Here is a 16,325-nt window from a genome sequence, read left to right as displayed (position 1 = left end):
TGCTGACAGACAGGGAAAGGGAATGGCTGGAGAAAAGAATTCGGGGAAGTAGGCTTGAGTTCAGCCAGGTAGTTTCCCGGCAGGCTATGGAATTCCGCTGTTAGGAGAGACCGCGTTCCATCCGTGAAGACCATTTCAGCATGAGTGGCTCCCGGTCCATGTCAGACCTCCATCAGGAAGTGGAAGGGAGAAAACTGAGAAGCTGGAAATCTGCTGTTGTAACGCACAATAAAGAATATGCCTGTCGTTCAGGCTGAGCACCGAGACGGGTGAGTGTGCAAACTGAAGGCCCTAAAGCAGGAGAGATTTACCTGCAGATAAGCAAGCTTCCTGAAAACAGCACACGGTTGAAAAGGAATTTCAGCAGCGTGTCTGGAGATGTCATGGTCAATGTTCTTGAGCTTGATTAAATTTATCTTGCTGAGTAGTGAGGTAATAACACACAGGGTGGCTTCTCACCGATCTCCTCACTGCCCTGCCCGTTACTGTGCATGCCAGAGGAGTGGAGAAGGCAGACTTGTGTGTGTGCACAAGCTTTTATTTTTTTATTGTAGTGTTGTGTTGCTGTTCCTTGCACCTGTGGTACCTTTCTCAGATGTAGTCCCTCTCCTTTAAGTTTACCTTTGTCTTGTTCCCCCAAATCCTGTTGTAATAGTATCTGGAAGATGTTTATAACCACAGTGTTCTGAAATGATCTGTTGTGAAGCTCAGTAAGGAAGAAAGTGCTGCCATCCTAACTGAATTTAGGTTTAGCTACTCCAACTGAAGGCAAGTAATTAAGATTTTAAAGTGTATTTCCTGTGTGTAAGCAAAATTGAGATTGAGCAACTACAATGGCAATATTGAAGAGGAAATGTCAGTATCAGTTAGCATGCACCTTTTCCGAGGTGTCCTACAAGACTAAAGGATTAAGGATTAGACAGAAAGACATATTCTAAGACATGAACATTTTTCCCTGGTTTTAAATCTGCCAGTGCCATGGCTACAAATTTGTGACTGGTATTTGTAATTAGAATAAAATGTAACTGCCTTGATATCAACATGATACTTTTCATGGGATGGCCAAACCTAACAATTTCTCTTCCTTTGTCTTTGCAGAGCACTTTTATCAACAGACCTGCCCTAGGGATTTTACCTCCAGAGAACTTTGCAGAAAGACTGAAGGAATCTTTGTTATCAGTAAGTTTGAGAGAGCAGCGATGAGTTACCATGTTCTGTGTTTAGGGGCACAGGCACATCAAGGGGTGGTCTGGATTTTAATAGGGGACATTACAGATTAGCTGTTTGTCTGCCTTCCCACTGCGAGTAATGGGATCGAACCATTTTCCCCGACTTGACAGCTGAGTGCGAGAGGGTGACGTGTCTGCGCTGCAGAGATCCTGCCTCTCTCACTCTGGCTTCAAGAACTGGTGAGAAAACACACCTTCACTAGCTGCTGTTCACTGTGCTTTCAAAGAGGTGGTGGAGTACATGCCTTCTGTTTGTCTTGTTTTAAATTTGAAGACCCTTGGGACTGAAACTGAGTTGGGCCGTCTCAGCTGCAGTTCACATTGCCTTTCCTCATCCTAGCACAGCTGCTCTGGAGCTCATGATGTTAAGCACTGATCAATATTGTCATCACTCTGCACTGTGATTGCGCTTAATATTTTGTAGTAATTTTCTGTCTTTATTGACAGGTGGCTCCTAAGGGCCTGCCACAGGTGATCACCATGTCTTGTGGATCCTGCTCCAATGAAAATGCCTTTAAAGCAATATTTATGTGGTACAGAGTGAGTAAAATATTAACATGTTTTTTGTAGGTTTAGATGTAGAAACGAATATTTATTAAACATCAGAACTTTTACTGCAAAACAACGTAAGGCTTGGAGGTTGTCGTGTTCATGGTGTTGTTTATTTTCAACCTAGTATAAAATCTTTTTATTAAAAAGTCTTCATCTAAGCTTTCGCTTTATATTGACCCAACTTTAGAAATTAGAAAGAAAAGGAAGTAAAGAAAATGCAGATTGCAGTCAGTATGTAAGAGCCCCAATCAGTGTCTTTATTGGCTCTAATTTGGAATACCAGCATTATTAATTTGTGGTTCAGCCATAAATGCATTGGTTACAACTACAGGAAAGCTAGCAGTTGGGGTTTGTTTGGGTTTTTTTTTCCAGAACAAGGAGAGGGGCCATAATAACGTCACAAAAGAGGAACTGGAATCTTGCATGATTAACCAGGTAACATTTGTTCTTTACTACACCTACAGATGTACCATTGACTTGGGTTTATAAGATTGGGAAGACTGGCAAGGGAAAATTGGCTTTACCTTCTCTGAAGTGGAATCTCGGTTTTGTAAATTTAGGAAATAGTGAAATACAAACTGCTTGCAACAAATATCAAGAGCTGCTGCTTGTATTCTTTTGCATCCTTCCCAGTTGTGAATCTTGGGAAGAGCTCCCATTTTTCATGACTTCTCACTTGCTAGAGAGGGGCCCACGTGATGGGTGGGTCCTTGGAGATCGTTAATACATAAAAAAGTTTACAAATAATAACAACAGACTTTCTAAATTTTTTTCAGAAGTTGTGATTTATGGCTTAAAACTGACCAAGGGGTTGGTTAAACTGTTAACTGACTAAATGCTAGTAACAGGCAGAATGAGGAAATTGAAATGCAGCTGATAAACCTCTGAAGTCCTATTCACCTTCAACCGACGGGGTCGTGCTCTTGCCAGTCACAATCTCAACGTGCAACAATAGCAAAAAATAGATATTTAATCTCTTCTTTGAGACACACGTTAGAAGTGAGTAACCTGCTGGTCCCAGCCTGATCTTTAGCACTTCTGTAGTGACGAGCATTCAATTCATTCACATGGGATTAGGGGACTCATATAGCTGGTTTTTTTGTTAGTTTTGTTTGTCTTCGGAATTATTTTTTAAACTCTGTGATGTTGCTTACAGCATGGTCAGACAGATGGCTGTGCCAGTACAAATATGAGGCACACCATGACCTGAAGGAGCAGGAATTTCATAAGATGATGAAAGAAATGTGAAACTAATGATGACTTTTTGTCCAAGTTTAGCTATCTAAATATTAGGATTCCTCTTTCAGCTAATTGTCTGAGTTCTTGTCGCGAATGAGTGGTTAGGTCGCTTAAAGAATCACCGTCAAAGGTATATGCAAGGAAAGATTTTACTAAAAATCTTTAAAATATGATTTTACAAAGCTCGTTGGCAAGGTTCACTCTATTACTTATCAAATGAATGGAATACAAAATTGAGGTAGGGTTGAGGTAGAACAGTTTATGCAGAGATTGAAGAAAGATGTAAGGGGTACGGGAGGCCCTCCCATTGGGTCACCAGGTTGGGAATGGACCCCATCGCCTGCTAAACTCCTCCTCAGAGAGAAGCCTGGGTGTGGCTGGATCCAGACCCGGCCTCAGACCACAATGATTTGTGTCTAAAGGATATGTTTCGCAGCAATTCATGGTGTGTTCACAGTGAGAGAGAGAGAGGAAATTACAGAAATTTAGCAGCAATTAATCACTGGTTAATTTAGCATTTACAGAATGATTAAAAAGAATTCACTACTACAGTCACAGTAATGGGATGTTATGCTTTGAATTGATTCATGCACACAGACAATATGCATAGATAAAGGTAGCTGTTAAAAATTCCCCTCAAGTTCAGTGAAATACTTCAAATCAAATGATTTTCTCAGCGGGCGAAGGTTGAGCCTCCAGGAGTGAGGGTTCCCTGCAGATCAGCCCAGGTAATTTTGCCCCTCAGAGTTGGCAGTGCTCTGCGAGGCGTCCCACGCAGAGGGAGATGCTGGGCGCAGCTGCCACGGGCCAGGAGAGCTCAGAGCCTTCCTCGGTACTCCTGTTTGTAGGGTCTAGAGATGGTTGACTTCAGGCATCAGTAAATTTCCATCCTGGCCACAATCTGCAGGAGGTAATCCTGGCGTCTCGACAGCAGCCATACAATTCCAGTGCTTCCCAGACTGTGCAGCTCCGACATTCACCAGGCTGGCGCGATCCGGGCAGCCAGAGTTCCCGGTGTGGTCAGGGAACGCCTGGTTGGCCAACTCCCTGCTCCTGCACACAGACAAGGACGGTGCCAGGCCATCCGCGCTCACTGCTCTCGGTCAAAGGCAAATGGTCAGTTATACCAGCTGACTGTTCTTGCAGTGCAAGCAAGAATGCTGGTTCTGAGACTCGGGGGGGGGGGGGCTGCACCACCACTCCATCCCCCTTTTGGGAGGGATCCTCCAGAATCCAGTTACAGGTATTGGAGCCTTCACCCTGTAGCTGGGTGTGAGGTACAGGACTAAAGGTGTAAACGAAGTAAGTGGTAACCGTCCTCTCGCTTGCAGGGTAAGAGAGAGGCGTAAAGAAAGAGAATTTTTCAGAGGGGACGAGGGCATTAGCCCAAGTATATCCTTTTACCAGATAGTATACAGTTGGCATGTCTCTTGTCATGGTTCCTCCTCATTCGTGGTGCAGAAAGCCATCAGGAACGCACAGGGCATCCAGCACGGGCAGCCCCGGCCTCTCCTCGCAGAGCCCCCGCCACCGCCCGTACTCCTGTGCCTATAATTTGCACAGCGGGGCTGACTGCACCCACTGTCCAGCGCAGCCTTTGTGTGAGCTCACTGGGGAAGTGATGCTGTGGTACAGTACGAATCGCCAAGTATTCACTAATGGTGTGTTCTAGGAGGTCAGGCAGTTTTTAGGGGACGACAGCTGTGTTTGGTTAAATAGGTCAATACAAACAATGTGTGGTGCCGGTGGCTGGAGAGGGAGCCGGCCAGCACGCTGTGAGGGGCAGCAGCTCGGACCCAGCCGTCCCCGGGGTCTGTGCCCGGGCTGCGGCAGGGCTGGCTGCCCACGGCACCGCACGCTGACCGCCTGCCCCTCTGCTCTGCTTGCAGCCCCCCGGCTGCCCCGACTACGCCATGCTCTCCTTCATGGGCGGCTTCCACGGACGGACCCTGGGTAAGAGAGGCGATGCCACCAACACCCCTTTCCCCTTCCCCTCCCCACCACAGCGAGTTGGCAGCCCACGGTCGCTTCCCCAGACAGACAGAACCAGTGGGGAAGCTGTAGGTTTGCCGAAGGTTTGCCTGGGAAGCCTCACCAGTACTGAAACAGAAGATTTGAGTGACAGTGGGAATTAATTTTATAGTTTTTGAAAATTTATTTTCAGAAGGTCCCTTATTTGCATTCTGAATCCAAGGTTGCTTGTCTATACCAGTAAAAATCTTAACTCCTGGGGTGAAATCACCACAGTATACAAACGAGATGTCCCTCATTTTTACTGTTTTGGGTCAGCTCAGTCCCTGTTCTAAATGCGTAACCCCGGAGTGCTGTAGCTCTGAGCTTTGCAAGCAGTTGTCTTTGGAGAGGTGAAACCCACCTCGCCTGAGCAGCCTGTGCAAGTGGCAGAGGTGCTCCTGCTCTGCTGGAACAGCGCATGTGGAAACTGGTGCTTAAAAGCTAGAGCAATCCACTTCAGCTTGACTACATCCAATTACCCAGGATTTCAGAAAATAAAGTAAAAACACAGAGCAATTAAAAGAATTCTACAGTCCTGGTGTCAGGCAGTGTTGCGCCTCTTGCTAGCTGTTTTCCTGTATTGTTCCCAGACAGGTATTATTTTAATTTTTGCTTTTCTGGGTTTAGGTTGCTTAGCTACAACTCACTCTAAAGCAATTCACAAATTGGACATTCCATCGCTGGACTGGCCTATTGCTCCTTTTCCAAGGCTGAAGTACCCTCTGGAAGACTTTGTGAAAGAGAATCAACAGGAAGAAGCCCGCTGTTTAGAGGAGGTAAAAAATTCACTGGCAGCTTTCTGTTGGGTTTTTTCTGAAATAATGAATAGTGTTAGCAGGATTAGCAGGATTAGCTGCTTTCGCTAGAAGAATGTTTTCAGGGATTGGAACAGCATGTGATTAAAACAGCATTGACTGTTGTGGTTAAAACAGCATTGACTGTTGTGGTTAAAACAGCATTGACTGTTGCTGACGGTCAGGAGTTTGTCCGTGCCTTTCGGAAGAGCGGCCAGCTTGCTGTGAGTTGCAGGGGTCTGCATGAATCGTACCAAAGTGAAATCCCACACGCCGGAGAAGTTCGTTACATCACAGGGAACTCTGCCAGATCTTGGGAAGTGCGGTGGCCTAAGAGAGAGCACAGTGTGTGCACTCCTCTGCAGAGGGATCCTGTGGCAGTGCTGCAGGTTTTTCAGCTTTTCCCGGGTAGCCTTCTAGCCCAAAGCTCTGATGGGGCAGGGCTCTGCACCGACCCAACCCCGGCGGAGGGAAAGCAGGGCAGAGCCCAGAGGAGACAAACCGTCTCCGGGCACCAGAACCACGGGATTCCCTGTTGGGCTTCCTGGGATCCAGGACGTGTCACTTCTGCCAGGGCTCGCCATGGTGGGCAGCAAGGTGCAGTGTGTCCCGGGGCCGGAGCCAGAGCGGTCGCGGTCTGGAGCATCGCAGTGGGTGCAGAGGGGCTGCAGGGTGCTGCAGGGAGCACGGCTGCGCTCGGGACGGCCGGCAGAGCTCGGCCGAAGGGACGGCTCGTGCGGACCTGCCTGACTTCAGAGAACATGGAAAGCGTGGCAAACCGCTTCCCTGCCTGTGTGCTACAGTAGCTTGGGGGGGTGGAATTGTGAGGCAAGAAATCAATCCACAGACTTGAAGCCGTTATTTTAAAAAACAAAATAAGAAGCCGAACGCTTTCTTTGAAAGTCTGCGAATTGGCTTACTGGCATGGGTTGGAAGCCATCGCTTTGTACAGCCCACAGAGGTTGTGGGCCCTGAGAGCTGTAAGCGGTATTTCAAGTACAAGTGACACTTCTAATTGCAGCAGCTAGCACTGCAACGTTAATTAAAACTTCTCTGCAAGCCCCTTATCAGCCACAGGATCTCCGCACTATTTCATCTGATCAATTTTAAACTATCTGAAGTGGGTGGCTAGACAAAGCAAATTTACCAGATTACCTTCTTTAATACATCATCCGAGCTTCGTTTTCTGATACAAATTCTGTTTTCTTCTCTCTTGCTTAGCTGGACTGACAGCAATGGTGTAGCAGGCTGCAGTGGCTTCCACCATGCTGCCAGCTGAAATTTGCCAGAGCTTGCACACCATTGCAGATAAATGTGCAGCTAGTTACAGTGTGGTGAGGATATGGTGTAAACTGAAGTGTTATTGAGGAACAAGAGGGCAGTGTGAAAAGCTGGAGGAACTAATTGTTAATGCCTTGTGCTTCCTGACACCTTTATAGCCAGGAACGTCTATGAAAAGTTGAAGTTCTGTTGCTGAGATTAAATCTTTCTGGGAGGAAATGTGTGTATGTCCTGAAAGGAAAATGTGCCATGCATGTTTGATTCACAGGTGGAAGACCTGATTGTAAAGTACAGGAAAAAGAAGAAGATTGTGGCTGGCATCATTATAGAACCAATACAGTCAGAGGGTGGGGACAACCACGCTTCGGATGACTTCTTCAGAAAGCTACGAGATATTGCCAGAAAGGTAATCGCGTATTTCACTGTTCGCCCAGCAGTCTCCAGAGGGTCTCCAGAGGCCTCCTCCCACCCCAGGCGCTCGGAGAGCTTCACAGGCCTCCTTGGTAGCAGCTGGGGTGGGTGTGTACAGGTACTCGGGAACAAGCAACCCCTTGTCCGCACAGGATTTTCTCTTCTGTGCACACCCAGTGGTTTCCTTAGTCCAACACATTTTCTTCTAATGTCTCAGTGAGAGAGAAATTACCCTGATTCATTACCTACGAATTTCACAGTAGCATTCTTTAAATGATAATGCCCAGCTGTTGAGGGGGTTCGAACAATTTCAGAAGGGGCAAGTTTGGAAAATGGTAGTTTTTTGTTGACGTACTTGGTTTTAATTGCAAAAAAAAAGCCGAAACACAACTTAAGTCCAACCGTAAGTGCTGATGTTCCAGTAAAACTATGAAGAGGACAGATGTCTTGGTACCTGGAATGTGAAGTTACCCGTTTGGAAGTAATGACCCTCAGTGAGACCTACTCCGTGCTTTTTTCACCCTCAGAACATTTGTGTGCTTACAGAGAAGAGCACAGGTGACATTTGGAAAATTCTGTTCTGCCGTGAGAAGCAGCAGCTTTTCCCATCGTTAACAGCTGCTCCTGCATGGGTGATAAGAGTAAATAAGGTGAAACGAAGAGGTTTGCCTTGTCTGAAATGAGATGCTGCCAGAAGTACTTACCAATTGCTTTTAATTACACTATCCTGATACAGCTTGATCTCCCTGTCCCAAAGTTTCAACAAAACAGTCCTTTGCATACAAAACCCACACTGCCAGCTAAAACGCACAATTTTCAGCACACTCCTCCATGTACTTGGTTTGTGATTTTAGGTGGCAAATATGTTTCTAGTACCCTTCTGAAAAACCAGCTGAATTTTTAATGGTGGTATCTGGTGCACAGTGAGTGGCATTGCGGGGGGGGGGGTGTTGTGTGCAGCTGGCGTGTGTCTGTCTGTTCACGAACGGAGGCATTTTTGGTTTGGAAACGCGGGCTCGCATTCCCTGCTCTTTTCCACTGTCTCGCAGCACGGCTGTGCGTTCTTGGTGGACGAGGTGCAGACGGGAGGGGGCTGCACGGGCAAATTCTGGGCACATGAACACTGGGGCCTGGATGACCCGGCTGACGTGGTGACCTTCAGTAAGAAGATGATGACAGGAGGATTTTTCCACAAAGAGGAGTTACGGCCAAATGCTGTAAGATTTTTCAATGAAAGGTGAACTCTGTGCTCGTTGGTGGCCCGTTTGTGAGTAGCTGTCGTGCCCACACGACAGAGAAGCTCTCCACCAGCCACGCAGGCTCAGCTAGACGGAGCTGCTATTTCAGAGAGCCGCCCTTTGCGCTTACAACACAAAGTTGTTGTCACTGCCTCGCTTTTATTGCAGTCGCTGTCAGTCACAGAGGTCATCAGGGAGGTGGGAGGGAGTGGAGCGCTGGGCCCGGGCTAACGAACTAACCTCCAGGACAAACTCCAGCTGACACCCTCTTCCGTAGGGCGACCTGATGTCCTCAGAGCTCGTGTGTCAGCGTTCCCGATTCTGTCAGCAAGATTTCTTCTTCGCATTAATGACAGATGCAGTAAACAAGAAAAAAAAAGGGGGGGGAACATAAAACTTGAATGTAAAACCCGTGTAGATGATGCTGATGGTTCTGTGTCATCTGTAGCCATGTTTCAATGAGCTGTCCGAGCAGCAAGACAGGCTGCACTAAATTTGTAGCAGGAAGTAGTTGCTCCGTGATTCTGCTCAGTGGGGCAGCTGTATTCTGCTCTTACAACCAAAAACAGGGGGGTTGGTGAGATTAGTGTGTGCTTTTTCATACTCCAGATGTTTGCATTACCAGTTTGGTAGCTCGCTTTTCTTTATTCTAGTAATTTGCCTGTTAATGTGTTCCACAACTCTCTCCACCTTTTCCCAAGCCCTACCGGATTTTTAATACCTGGCTGGGAGATCCATCCAAGAACCTTATGCTTGCTGAAGTCATTAAGGTTATTAAAAGAGAAGACCTTCTAAACAATGCAACCCACGCCGGGAAAGCGCTGCTGACTGGGCTGCTGGATTTACAGGTAAACATCTGGAGGGACTGGAGACCAGAAGGAGAAATTTGCTGATCAGGTGGGGTCTGACCTAACCCAGTCTAAATGCTTGGACTGAGGAACTCCAGCTGGGAACCAGACCATAGTCAGAACTTGCTGGTTTAGGTACTGCAGGGCAAGCCTGAATAACTGTGTCCTGTTTTGACCTGAAGTAAACTTCCTGATGTAAGAATGCTGGTTCTGTACAGCTTAATCCAAAATCAGGGCTGACTCCCAGGATACCTGAAGGTACCAACTGCAGCCAGTTACCATGTTTTGCTGGCAGTCTCTGTTACCACAAGCAGCTAGCCTTTCCTTGTCCCAAAAGTTCTTTTTAGGGGAAGGTACCTTTGTATTTTGTTACAGTTCTGCTGGGCTGTTGAAACAAGAAGATTGTAGCTTTCCCGCCCTTGGCTAAGGCAAACCCGTTCGCAGCTTCAGCTGTGGAGCCCCACATCGGGCGGAAAGTCGGGCAGGCATTTAAGGGTGCTTGCCTCTCAGGAGGTGCTTTGTGCACCCGTGGTGTGGGGTAAGCCCAACCAAGTCTCTGCTCTCTCCAAAACTGCAAAGCACAGCAGGCAGGAGAACACAAAAAAATACAATCTTGGGACTTTGGAGGGCCAGAATACAACTAGTCCTGTCCAAAAGAGGCTACTCTTACAAAAGATGAGGATGTAACTGGCAGCAGGTGAAGCAGATTATACTAGCCAGCGCCTCATGCAGCGTAAGAAGGAGCTGGTTTCCAGCCCCCTTCCAGTCAGGTTATGCTCGGGTTTTCCTCGAGTGCATTTTAGGTGTAAGGTGCTGTACACGCGTGGGATTTCGCTTGGCCCGGCTCAGGGGTGCGGAACACTTCTCACCTCCTGCTGCCGCATTCACCCGCTCTGTGAGGAGAGCGCCTGCCCACGCTGGGCTGTGCAGCCCACAGCTGTGGAGCCCGCTGCCACAGGGTGAACGGGACGCGGGGCCTGGGCTGGGCTGGGCTCCAGCGGGGCGAGGAGGGGGCTGCAGGGTCTCCGTGTGGCAGGGTGCTCCCCGCCGCTGCAGCAGCCGCCATGCCGCTTCCTCACCTCTCCGCGCAGGCTCGCTACCCCCACCTCATCAGCAGAGCGAGGGGGAGAGGAACGTTCTGTTCGTTCGACACTCCGAATGATGCAACTAGGAACAAGCTGATCACCATAGCCAGAAACAAAGGTAAGCGTGTTGCGGGCGTGGCTTAGCTTCATGTGACAAACGGTAGCATGTGTAATGCTTTAGATTCTCCTTTTTTCCTGTCGGAGGGCAGAAGTGAGGTTATGAACAGAGCTGTATTTAGACTTTTCTGGAAATGCTTGTATTTTCAGAGACGTCGGAGCAGTCTGTTGCATGGTGTGCACGTTTACCTTTCTCTGTAGGTCTGACCTTACTGGAAGAGATCTCTGTAGGGCATGAGGTTGTGTGACATCACTTTCATGTTCCTCTGCCGCGACCTCAGGTGCACCTAGGCAGGGCTCACCTCTAGAACCAGATCAGGAAAATGAGAAGAAAGTCAATGCAGCTGTCACCCGGGCAAGCACAGGGAGAAAAACTATGAATTTCATGGCATACCTAACAATGGAATATGACGAGTTGCCTAAAAGGGGCGCAGGTCTGCAGCTGCGTCTGTCCCTCCTTGCCTGCAGAGCCCTTGCCCAGCAGCAGACAGGCGCAGGCGTCAGGAGGGGCACCGCGCGCTCTGTTGAACTTCACTGCGCGGGGGCCCTGGATGTGCTGCTGTCAGCTTCTGCTGTCACCCGTCTCTCTGCAAAGAAGCGGGCGTGAGGCATCTAAGCTATTGTGAAACCAACAGCTTAGAGTGCAGAAGAGACTGGTGGGTTTTGTTCTTGTGAACTAAGCCAGCAGGGAGATAAGGCAAGTGGTCTGCCTCACGGTAAACCAAGGCTGTGCTTAGAGGCAAGGCAAGCACCGCTCAATCCTACGGGTTTTCGTTGCCCACAGACACTTCAGAGAATTCACTGGTTTGGGGGTAAAAAACATACCATGCATTTAAAGTACTGCAGGAAGACGTTTGCCAGCACTGAGGTATTTTAACTTGTTGTAATAAAAACTGCAGTCATTTAAAAACAAAATTGCAAAGAAACCTAGCGTGCCATGTTCTGGCATCAAGGTAGTCAACCTGCAGAGTGCTACAGCTCTGCCGTCCCGATCTCTGATGGACCGCTGATGCTGGGACTGGTCCCGACATTCCAGGTGTTCCACAGAGCAGCTGCAGGCTCCTGCTGTCCTTCCCAGCTGCTGTGAAGCGTGAGGGCCTGTGCTGTACCGTCGTGCAGTCAGCAGCCATCTGGGGAGTGTCCGCTGGCCCCCCCAGTGAGGGGTGCCTCTTCGGGGAGCCGCGCTTTCTGTTTGGCAAAGATGGGGTGACTGGAGGGCCTGTTCTGCTCTTGGTGTAGGTGTTGTGCTGGGAGGCTGCGGCGACAGATCGATCCGCTTCCGTCCAACACTGATCTTCAAGGATCATCACGCGCACCTCTTCCTGAACATTTTCAGTGACATCTTGGCAAACTTCAAGTAAAAAGCAGTTCCCTCGCACTGAACAGCCGATTATGAAATTAGTTTGCATTAATTCATGTCTCCTCTACTTACGAGATAAGTGTAAAGTCATAAACTAAGGTTTGTGTTCTGTCCGTACCCTTGCGGCCCGAGGCAAGCTGCTCCACGTGAGCCCTGGCAGAGCATTGGTGCTGTGGCTGGCCCCCGCTGCGCGCTCACAGGAGCTGTGGCCCTCCGTCCGCTGGCTCAGGCCATACATCCAGAGTCCTCTCCACACTCCCGGCCCCTTGACCGTCCGCCCATGGGCCGGCACAGTCCCCTGTCCCAGGTAATCACGGCAGACTCACTCTGGCGCCCAGAGGCAGCAGCACGCGCAGCGTGATGCCGGCAGTGCCGAAGGTGCGGGTCTCTTAATGCAGCTGGAAGAAAAGCGGTGTTGCGGGGAGAGCTCTGCTTTCCACCCCTGCCAGCGACGGTGTTTGGCAGAGGGACCTCTGGCCGCGTGCCCCTGCCAGCAGCCCCGTCTCGGCCGCGCGTGCAGGGCTGCAGCCCCGACCGAAGTACTTGTACTTTTTTCCTCGCCCCGGGTTTTAAAGCTTTTGACTTCTCTTACAGTCAGACTGCGCAGAGGAAACCATACCCTGAAGTACGCAATTTGACAAAGCTTAGACCACCCCGTGAAGCACGGGATTGCCACCTCTGTCAGCAATCTAGAATGATTTATTTTACCCTTTGCCCGTGACACACAATAGCCATTGATTTATCTATTACAAGTTCTGCACGAATACCTGAGGTATTTTGTACAACCGCAGCAGAATTGCTTGACCGTAGCCATTACCTGAGAGCAGAGCCACGGCAGCGAAGGCCCAGCCCTAGTCGTACATTCGTAACGCAGAGTAAGTCCGTTGTTCTCATAGCTCATTCTAAGCCACCAGTACTTCAGGAAGAGATCTGCTGGAAGGCCACAGGATTGACAAGTGCCAGCAGTTGATTGTTTCTCCTCAGAGAACGGTTCTGGATGTCTCTGTGCTAGGTCCGCTGTGCCAGTCGCTGGAGGCTGACCTGAACTAGGCCTGGTGCTTTTTTGTCATTTTCTTGGCTAGCAGGCATCTGGATTTCGCTTGCTAGGTTTAACTTTACGTTGTGCACCGAAAAACAGGGACCATGGTAGACTTCACAGTTGCCCCGTTAGGATCTGACCACAGTTTTTAAGTACATAATGAGACAGAGCAGTTAAGAGATTTACCCATTTAATACAGCTACCAAGCTGCGACAGGTTTCTTACCCGCTCTCAGAAGCATTAATCACAGTTTTCCCATTGTTTTTTGAGTGCTGGTGTTGGGAAACTCGCGTACGCTCACTCCTGCTAGCTTAAAAACACCGGGACTGCTGTAAGCCTCTCAGCAGGGACCAGAATTCTGGCAGCAGCTGGTCAGAACCCCAGTGGGTGTTTGAGCAGAGGCTGCAGAAATCTGGGGGACGGGCTGGTGAACGGGCGCTGGGCCGAGCCGCGCTGTGCTGGCAGGCAGCAGGAGGGCAAAGCGAGGGCTGCCTCTGACCGACGGCCTGGGGGAGTGACTGTTCCACAGATCGGGGCAGCAGTTCTGTAACCGTCACGAGCGAGTTGTGAACTCTTGCAGAAGCAAAGGTCCGGTCATCTGAAGTCTTACCGCATCGTCACTTTTGTTATGAATACTCCAGGTGTTTTTATAATTTTTACTGACACTCAGTAACTGTATAATTGTGTACAACATGTTGATGAAATCATGTTAGAGAATACGTAGGAAGCACTGCAGCCGAGGCGTGTAATGTTAATATTGTTTACAGCATACTGTGGACAGTGCCAAATAAATGTTTAAACAAATCCGTACCTACACTTCATAGTGTAACCAGTAACTGTACACAGATCCATAAAAAATGACATCTCATGTGGAATTGGTATTCTTAAATAAAATATTTATAATTCTACTTCTCTGGGGGGGTTATTTTACACCTAGTACATGCCTACACTGAATCCCTGGTGCGTATTAAAGACATTGCTACGAGGCGACGCCTGCCGAAACCACACTGTGTGCGCAGCCCCATACTGTGCCGCCGTCGTGTTTACGCCAAGGAATGTTTTGCCATACCACACAGCACCAGGCAAAATTTAAAATAATGGAGCCCCCATTAGGAAAAGTTCAGCAGAGTAAACAGCAGACGGGCACTCAAGGGGCAGTTTTCCTTACCTGCATCTGCCGCTCCACCAAGAGACAGAGGTTTCACTGCGCGCGAGGAGGCAGCAGGGAAACGATCGCTCCCGGTGCCTCCCCCGGCGAGAGTCAGGCCCTTTGCTGTCGTTTCACACGAACTAACAGCAAGGTGGACGGAGTTAGCTCGCTTCCGACAGCTCGGAACACGTCTGACATCTTCCCAGCCATCAGGTCCGATTCCCTCCCGCGTTCAAACCCTGCTCCTCGTTCCTGCGTTTGGCAGAGGAGGACTCGCGCCAACGCCGCAGAAGGAGCGCTGTCCTTCAGGGAGGTCAGCGACCCAGCAGGCTCAGCGGAGCGCAGCAGACGTGCCCTTCAGTGCAGCACGGCTTCTGGGTGCCCCCTTACCTTTTTTCCTTCCGTCTTAGGGGAGCCCGCGCTGGGGGATTGGGGAGGGTGTTTGGCAGCCGCGCTTGTGATGCTAAAACAGGCCCACATCAGTAAACGTGTCAGGGGACACGGACGACTGGTTTCCCAGGCTACGCGGTGATCTATACAGAAGACTGCTTAATTCACAAGGTCTAAGATACTTTTGGTAACTTTTACTGAAGTTTCTGCAACTCGAGTGTTCCCGCGTGGATTAACTGGCATACAACACAAACACACGCGGAGGCAAAGACGGACAAGTCCTTCCGTGATCTCTGATGGCCGCTGGGGTCCGAGCCGAGCACAGGCTGGCAGGCTGGCCCTGCAGCTCGGCACCAGTCAGGGACGGTCTTCCCTTACCCCGACAGCCAAGTGGTTTCCCCGGGAGGCTCCTGAAACGCTGTCCCAGTCTCCACGGCCCCCGTGCAGCAGCGCAGTCGGTCCCGCGACACGCGCCCCTGTCCCGCGCTGTTCCCACTCGCAGGCGGGCTGCGGGGCGGGCGGGACGGCGGGGTCAGAGCCCGCGGCTCGGCCGCCCGCGCCCGTTCAGACCCGGCGCGGCTGGCGCCCGCGCCCCGCAGAAGGGCCGCTGCTCGCCTCACCAGCAGGCTTTGCGCAGGGACACGACGGAAGCACGGCCGCTCGGGGAACGGGTGCGACTCCACGGGCGACAAGGAAAACCACTGGGAATCGGCGGCCGTGTCACTCCAGTTCTCCAAATATCTGCGTAAACCCCTCCCTGTCCACGATCTGCCCGAACCTGACCGTGAAATACAACACGTCCGCGCTGTCGTAGCGCTTGAACTGGAGCAGCGGCTCCCCCTTCCTGTCTCCGACCTCGGCCAGAGGCATCACCGCCTCCACGGGGCAGCAGAGGTCGTTCCGCCGGCCCCAGAAGGTGAGGTGGGACACCCTGACGTTGCGGCCATCCCGGCTCAGGTAGATCAGCCCGATCACCCGCCGGAAGTAGTAGCTCATGCCGTACAGCATGGCGCCGGCCAGCAGCGCGACGCCGCCCGTGTAGGCCAGCAGGCCCGGCGGGGCCTGGCCGCGCAGGTGCAGGTAGCAGACGGGCGGCAGCACGGCCAGCGCCGCGCCCGTCTGCAGCAGCTTCAGCCGGGAGAGCAGCCGGCAGTACCGGATCCCCGGGAAGCGGTACACCAGCCGGAACGCCTCCGCCTCCGCCGCCTCCCCCTGCCCGCCGAGGCAGCCGCCGCCCCGCCGCTCCGCCGCCGGCCACAGCTCCCCCGCACCGGGTCCGTCCTCCCGCCGCTCGGTCCGGAGCTCGCTCCGCAGGCGGGTCCCGCCGGGCGGCAGCGCGCGGAGCCAGGCCTGCAAGGGAGCGCCCGCGGGTCAGCGCCCGGGCCGCGGCACCTCACCGCCCCTCCCCGAGGCGCCCGAGGGCGGCGACCGCCAGCCTGGAACGGCCCGGGGCGGGGGGGGAGGCCGGGACAGCCCCGCCGCTCACCATGGCCGCCACGGCCGCGCCGCTCCTCGCCGCCGCCATCGCCCCGCACCGCGCCTGCGCCCGACGGCCGCCGCGCGGCAGGGCGGGACGGGG

General features: G+C 51.2%; 2 protein-coding genes across 3 annotated transcripts in view; one reads left to right on the top strand and one right to left on the bottom strand.

Moving 5' to 3' along the window:
* Positions 1-14,114, top strand: part of ABAT (4-aminobutyrate aminotransferase) — a 56,374-nt gene extending 42,260 nt beyond the window's left edge. For both annotated transcript variants that reach the window (XM_075435923.1, XM_075435924.1), the window contains exons 7-16: positions 1,099-1,179; positions 1,677-1,769; positions 2,154-2,216; positions 4,910-4,973; positions 5,661-5,809; positions 7,377-7,514; positions 8,569-8,736; positions 9,459-9,605; positions 10,697-10,808; positions 12,047-14,114. In XM_075435923.1, the coding sequence (XP_075292038.1) occupies positions 1,099-1,179; positions 1,677-1,769; positions 2,154-2,216; positions 4,910-4,973; positions 5,661-5,809; positions 7,377-7,514; positions 8,569-8,736; positions 9,459-9,605; positions 10,697-10,808; positions 12,047-12,168 (1,137 nt within the window). In that variant the 3' untranslated portion in view covers positions 12,169-14,114. The remainder of the gene's footprint in view (positions 1-1,098; positions 1,180-1,676; positions 1,770-2,153; positions 2,217-4,909; positions 4,974-5,660; positions 5,810-7,376; positions 7,515-8,568; positions 8,737-9,458; positions 9,606-10,696; positions 10,809-12,046) is intronic.
* Positions 14,115-14,920: 806 nt separating this feature from the next.
* On the bottom strand, positions 14,921-16,271 carry TMEM186 (transmembrane protein 186). The gene is made up of 2 exons (XM_075436866.1): positions 16,233-16,271; positions 14,921-16,096 (listed from the first exon to the last, which is right to left on the bottom strand). Exons 1-2 carry the CDS (start codon positions 16,269-16,271, stop codon positions 15,467-15,469), a joined length of 669 nt encoding a protein of 222 aa, XP_075292981.1. The 3' UTR covers positions 14,921-15,466.
* Positions 16,272-16,325: the final 54 nt, after the last annotated feature.

The sequence above is a fragment of the Opisthocomus hoazin genome, chromosome 15 (assembly GCF_030867145.1).
Source record: "Opisthocomus hoazin isolate bOpiHoa1 chromosome 15, bOpiHoa1.hap1, whole genome shotgun sequence".
In the NCBI taxonomy this organism is placed as follows: Eukaryota; Metazoa; Chordata; class Aves; order Opisthocomiformes; family Opisthocomidae; genus Opisthocomus; species Opisthocomus hoazin.
This window is presented reverse-complemented; position numbering and strand designations above follow the sequence as displayed.